This window comes from Sminthopsis crassicaudata, chromosome 2 (genome assembly GCF_048593235.1).
Source record: "Sminthopsis crassicaudata isolate SCR6 chromosome 2, ASM4859323v1, whole genome shotgun sequence".
NCBI classification, from domain to species: domain Eukaryota; kingdom Metazoa; phylum Chordata; class Mammalia; order Dasyuromorphia; family Dasyuridae; genus Sminthopsis; species Sminthopsis crassicaudata.
In genome coordinates this window covers 177649702-177656456 of record NC_133618.1, presented here as the reverse complement: position 1 = coordinate 177656456, position 6755 = coordinate 177649702, and the positions used below count along the sequence as shown (strand labels likewise).

Below are 6755 nucleotides of genomic sequence, written 5' to 3'. Positions count from 1 at the left end.
CACTAGCTCTGTGATCCTGGGCAAGTCATGTAACCCTGTTTGCCTCAGTTTCCTCATCTGTAAATGAGCTAGAGAAGGAAATGACAAATCACTCCAGTATCTTTGCCAAGAAAACCCCTAAAAAGGGTCAATTAGAATATCTCCTCCCAAACAAAATGTGTAAAATAGACAGTGTTATAGCTTCCCCTTTGCACCTCTTTGGCTTTCTAGTAGTAGTACCTTATTTGAATCAAACCAAGACGGTGATAAGTCAAAAAAGCAACGATTGTGGTGGATTTGTTTATGGAAGTAAGAAACAGAGCAATGAATTAAAAAAAAAAAAAAAAATCAATGTTTCTGTCAAACATTTTTTGAAGATATTTGTATATTCTTTCTTCGGTAGTTCAGTTCTTCAGTTCTTTCACTAAGTTTTGAATGTTAAAGAGAAGATGAACATGATCTCTGCTCAAGAATGACAAAGAAATTCATGAATTGCTCCATATTTTTAAAAGAAAAAATGTTGCTCACATCCATAATTGGGAGTATTTCAAGGCTTAAACACTAAGAAAATTAAGTGCCAATATAAGTTTTCTTCTCCATAAAAACATAACATTTTAGATTTGAAGGACAACCCAGAGATCATCTAGTTCCATATTTGTAAATAATACTTATTTCCTAAGGCAAATTCAATTGAGGTAAATGAATGTTGTACCTTGAGGACTATCCAGCCTAGTTGTGTATAAGAAGATGGATCGTGGCAGAGAGGAGAAACTAACCTCTAGAGATATGGCAGCCTTAAGCCAGAAGAGAGAAAGAGGGTATCTCTGTCAAATAGTTATAAAGGAAGAGGCATTGTAGTGTCTAATTTGTGCAGAAACTCTAAGGATAGGCTCTATACTTAGAATTTCTGTGTCAAATGGCAACAGTAAACTTTTAAAAATAAAGTCGTCTGAGAGGGAAAGAGAATAAAAAGGTTATCAGAGGTAAATTTATTAGTTAAATACTGATTTTACAGCAACCTCACCTTAAGACAACATTAACAGGTCTGTGGGGTCAGGGAGGGTGTGGTCATCCATCCTTCATGGAAGGGAACAAAATGGGATATTAAAATTGAACCTTGTTTTAAAGATGCTCTTTGCTACTGGTAGATTCTGTTGGGTCAGGGGTAGGTAATATCATACACAGTTTTGCACTGTTTATGAAAAAGGAAAAAGATCATAATGAAGAGTCTCTATAGGGCCCTGGAGACCCTCTGAATCAGCAATATTCTAGGACAGTAGTAATGGGGTAAAGTAGGGAAGGAAAAAAGACCAGTTCCAGAGAGGTTCACAGTGAAGCCTTTACAAGGGATCACACTCAATGCTTTCCTCCATGGGATGTTTTTTTCAACTCTCTTGAGGCTTTTACCTACTAGGTAGAAAATTTCCACTTAGAAAAAAAATCAGAGTCAAACATTTAAGCCAGTTAATATTTCATCATTATACACATAACTTGGTCCACAACCTTTGAAAAAGCCTGAGAGAGGAGGCAAGGAAGATACATGTTATATTATGCATGAGAGCTGCATTGTAAGTGAAGGTTCAGAGAGTATGGGAATAAGAATCACTGGTTTCCAGAAAGATCCTCCCACCTCTAAAACCTTGTCATCCCCAAGTCACCGAGCTCAGCTGAAGGGACAGTGTCCAATCAGACCTTCTTCTCTGTCATGGCTTTGTATTCCAGGCAAAGCCTCAAGTCTTAGATCATGGGAGTGAAATGGCAAAAAGAAAAGATCTCCCCAACAGGAAATCGTGTAGGAGGAAGTCACATGAGAAATAGTTTCTAACTACAAAAAAATTAGCTTTCCCCAGTTAGTCTGTGGAGGGTATGTCTCTGTACTTGATGATCCCGGTTCTTTCCAGTTTTCCTACCCAATGGCCTTAAAGTTTCTTCCAAATCATTCTTCTGGAGTCAGTCTCATCAAGGGGAAGGATTGGGAATTTTGGCTGCAGAAAGCCCCGAATCTCTCTCTCCCTGGCTTCCCAATTCCCAGAGTCCAGTGTGAGGTGTTTAAGGTGGAGAAAACAGATGAGATTATGCAGTGATGATGTCCCCATGATTTTCAGCTAAGACGAGGCTATTCCAGGAGTCCTGCTTGGTGCCGGCCTGTGGGGACTGGCTGACTGGAGATGGATAGCCCTGAGGAGAGATCTTCAGGGCTGAGAGAACTGGATGAATGGGGGTGCCATGGCCAGACATCGAGCTGACTGAAAATGACTAGAAACAAAAAGTGAAAGGATGAAATGAAAGCGAGTTCATCATAGGACACTACAAAGTATTTGGGATGGGAAAGTTCAAGGTGGAATTTTAATCATAAGACTCATGTCACATGGAGACCCTAACTTGTCTTGTGGTTTAAAATATTTTCCTTTAGTAGTATTTAATTCTAAGGCACTTATCATATCTTAACATGCTTAGACAGATCCAAATCTCTGGCAAGTGGATTAAAGAAAAAAAGATAAGGAAAAAACAAAAAGACAGGCAGACCAATCTGCCTCTCTCCTAATCAGGTCCATTGAATGGAGGTAATTTGGTATAGTTTTTATTGCTTTCTCTGTCCCCACTACCCAATGGACAATGGGCTGGATTCGTGATCCAACAATTTGGGTTAAAATCTCAGCACTGCACTCAATACTTATGAGATCTTGGACAAATCACTTCTTTTTAGGTTTCAATTTTCTCATAAAATAATGAAGGTTAGATTATATGACCTTTAAGGTCTTTTAGCATTGAAATTTATGGTTTTATAAAAAATCAGAACGGCAAAAGGCCTGGATAATAGATCTCCAACATTAAGGTACGATACTCTTGATGACCACAAGGCATTATTCTCATTTTATCCTCATCACAAGCCAATGAGGGAAGTAGGACAAATGTTATTGTGCCTATTTCACAGGTGATGTCACAAGTTACAGTTATTGAATAACTAAACCAGGTCTTAAACACAAGTGAACAACAAAATAGCCTGTGATCATAAAGGTAATAAGTAACAGAGCAGAGATTTGAACCCATGCCATCTGCCTTCAAAACCAGTACTTTCACCTTGCCACCTCCTTAAAAGGACAATAAGCCTGATGATGAACCGAGGGGAGAATTTTCCCTATAGTCCCAATATAGCTACCTTGTATTATACAAAACTAGGAACCCTGATATTTAGGATATTTATTACAGGACTACCTACCCATTGCTCAACAAGGACTTGCTTCAACTCTAGCTGAAGATCAAAGTGTTCTGGCTACGCTGCATTCCTTATTAGCTCATATTTCCTCAAAGTTATGTTTAATTCTAGGCTTATCAGCCTATCAGGGAGGGAGCCTCTTCTCATCCCACTTTTCATACTTACCTGAGACATGGGGCTGGTATGTCCGTAATGGGAGGAGAGTCCTGGCTCTGTTTTGATGGGACGCATCTCCTCAGTGCTAGTGGTATTACTAGAGCTACTGGCGGTGCTGGTGGTGGGAGTGAGACTCTCACTGCCTGTGGAACCTGGGAAACAAGGCACACATTGCAGTAACTTTCTAACAGAGAAACTAAGAGAAGGGAAAGACAGATCTTCTCAGGAGGCTGACAACAGTAGGCCTGATGATTACAGGAAGAAAGAGACTTGATGAGGGAGGGAAGGATAGGATTTGTATGGCTAGAAATAAGTAATGCAAGAATCAGGATGCTTGTATCAGTATAGAGTTAAGTAAAGTAAAAATTCTCAACATATTTCAATCACATGACAAAAGGCAGTGTGATATAGTGGAAGCATTGCTATTCTCAAAATCAGGAGACCTGAGTTTTTAGTCCTTTTTTTGGTACTTAACCAATTATGACAAGTCACTTAACCTAGATCTCTGTATAGTCATTTATAAAATAGAGGGTTTCAATGTTTTTGTTTTGTTTTGTTTTGTTTTTGCTGAGGTAATTGTGGTTAAGTGACTAGCCCAGCATCACATGGCTTGGAAGTGTTAAGTGCCTCAAGTCAAATTTGAACTCAGGTCCTCCTGACTTCAGGACTGGTGTTAGTGTTTTGTTTTTTAAATCAAACCTGTGATTTCATCAGAGTAGAGAGTTTATAGTAAGGAATTATCTGTACCAAGGAAGATCAATATTTTCTCTGCAATTTTAAAACTTAGGGGGTTTCCTGGGGCACTGAAAAATTAAGAGACTGGCCTGGATTCAAAAAGCTACAATAAATAAGGGCCAGGACTTGAATGCTGGTCTTCCTGACTCTAAGGCCAGTTCTCTAGCTACTAGGCCACATATGCTGGAGCATGTAGTAAAAATACATATAAAATGGAGATACTTTGCAGGATTATGAAATTAGTTTAAACTTGAACTAATTTATGTAAGGCAAGTACCCACTTGAAAATGCTATAATAAATGTAAGCTATTATCATTTGAAAGAGACTGGTTAATCCTGTCTTTGGGGCACAGGAAGAAGCAGTTTATAAGTTTTTCTCCCTAGTGGAGAGGGACAATTCATTTAACTCTAATTATTCTACTAAAGTATGTTATAGATCTTTAGACACAAAGGAATTGATGTTATCATTACTATTATGATTACAAACCAGCTATACAATAACCCTGTGCTAAAAGTTAAACATTTTCACAGACCAGAAATCTACTGATTTGTTTATATAATTATACATCACATTGTTAATATTTGAGGCCCACCTGATGTTGTCTTGGTTTTGTTAAGGTTCTTGGGCTTCCGTTTCCTTGTTTGAATTCCTTCTTTCCTCATTGCAAGAGGTCTTGGGACCTAGGGAATCCAAAATAATAATGTAAACAAACACAAGTTTCCATCTATTTCTTAATATACACTAAGAAGCAGAAAGATGCCAGGAATCATCTTGAACAACCATAGCACTGTGTGTTTGAACAATATGAATGAACTTTGGAAATTCTAACAAGAAGGCATTTTGGGAGAAATCAGCCTTGCAAAGGAATTTAAAATTTGTTTGATGACTTTTTTTTTTTTTTAACTATAACAAATTCTTCTTAAACTTGATAATGATGTTCTTGTGGACAGTATTGAGGTTTCCCTTTTCCATTTTTATAGTGAAATTGTCATTTACCTTCCTGGATGTGGGCAAGTCACTTAATCCCAACCGCCTCAGACATAAATAACTACGTAAATAACTAGAAATGTCATGTACTCATCCCGATTTCCTCTTAGTCTTTTAGCCTGAGTAATTGACCTGTTTGCTATAGGATTAACTATAGGTCTAACTAACTTAAAACAATTAGGACAGATTAAAAAAAAAAGAAAGATCAGAGATAAAAATTAGATCAGAAGTTGGAACAGGTATAACAACTACATGAAAGAATGCTTCAAATCAAACAACCCTGAGATTTCGCCTCACACCCTAAATGATGCCCATTGATTAGGAAATGACTAAACAGTGTGGTACTTGAATGTAATGGAATATTTCTATATTCTAAGAAATGATATGTATGAATATAGAGGAGCATGGAAAGATTTATAAGAACATATATGCAGAGTAAAGTAAGCAGTGTCAAGAAAACAAGAAACAATGATTACAACTATGTAAATGGAAAGAGTAGCCAGAAAGAAAGGAGGAAAGAGAAAAGAATGTCACGAATTTATAAAGAACTAGCATGGTTTTTAAGAAGAGATAATTTTTCCTTTTTTTTCCTTTATTTTGTCTTCCCCAAAATACTATTTGTTATATGGCATGACTCTCTGAGAGGGGGAGGGAAGAATGCTGGGAGAAATTATGGTGAGATAAAAATAAATCATCAACATAAAGTTATTTTTAAAAAACAACATTGAGAAAGTAGTTTCATTTCCTATTATATTAGTAAGATTAGGGGAGAGGCTTTCTTATATCATGAATGACACAACCTACCACCTCTTCACTTCTATACCCATTCATTCATTCATCCCTCCAGTCCCAGAGGAAAAGTTGTCCCTCCTTTTCCCTAGTTCCCTAATGCCCTCCAATTATACACTAGATGTCATCTCTTCTTTTCTTTTAAGAGATCTTTATTTTATATTTATTATCTCTTTCCTTCTCTCTCTTCCCCCCCTTCCCCTCTCTGTCCTCTCTGTCTGTTTTTCTGTCTCTCTCTTTCTCTGTGACTCTGTCTCTGTCTCTCTCTGTGTTAATTGATCTTGGCTCACACTTTTGGCTATTACGTATATACTGAGGGCTTAAATGAGTATGTATGATTCATTTTTATAATTATATATTTTAGAATGTTTCTAGTTTTATGGTTATTATTTGTATTTCTAACCCCTAAAACATATTCTGTCTAGTAACTGAGCATTTTCATTGGCTTCCCCATATGCCTAGAAAGCTATTCCTTCTCATCTCTGTTTTCTGACTTCCCTGGCTTCCTAAAGCTTCTAACTAAAATCTAACCTTCTATAGGAAGCATTTCCTCATTCCTCTTCATTCTAGTGTTTTACCTCTATTGACCATTTTCAATTTGTTTTGTATATAGCTTGTTTGTATGTAATTGTTAGCATCTTATCTCCCCCATTAAACTGTGAACTCATTGGGCATAGGGACAATCTTTTATCTTTCTTTGTATACTGAGCATGTAGTGTCTGGAATATAGTAGATGTAAATATTTATTGACTGACTGACTCCGCAAAACTCCAGTCCCAATATCCCCCAAAACATTTCCATCCTTCTATGTTTTGTCATTAACTCAAACCTTTCATTTCCAAAACTGAATTTTTCTTTTTTATGCCCAAACTTGTTCTTCTATAGCTAAGG

At 37.0% G+C, this 6755-nt stretch overlaps 1 protein-coding gene and 1 non-coding gene across 5 annotated transcripts in view; one reads left to right on the top strand and one right to left on the bottom strand.

Annotated features, from left to right (window-relative positions):
* Window positions 1–378: 378 nt before the first annotated feature.
* LOC141559187 (U6 spliceosomal RNA) lies at window positions 379–486 on the top strand. Its single transcript, XR_012487266.1, has one exon. It is a non-coding gene; the product is annotated as a U6 spliceosomal RNA (small nuclear RNA).
* Window positions 487–953: 467 nt separating this feature from the next.
* The window catches only part of GATA4 (GATA binding protein 4), a 105553-nt gene continuing 99751 nt past the window's right edge, over window positions 954–6755 (bottom strand). For all 4 annotated transcript variants that reach the window (XM_074287926.1, XM_074287927.1, XM_074287924.1 and 1 more), the window contains 3 exons: window positions 4681–4768; window positions 3362–3504; window positions 954–2235 (listed from right to left, as the gene is read on the bottom strand). In XM_074287926.1, the coding sequence (XP_074144027.1) occupies window positions 2053–2235; window positions 3362–3504; window positions 4681–4768 (414 nt within the window). In that variant the 3' untranslated portion in view covers window positions 954–2052. The remainder of the gene's footprint in view (window positions 2236–3361; window positions 3505–4680; window positions 4769–6755) is intronic.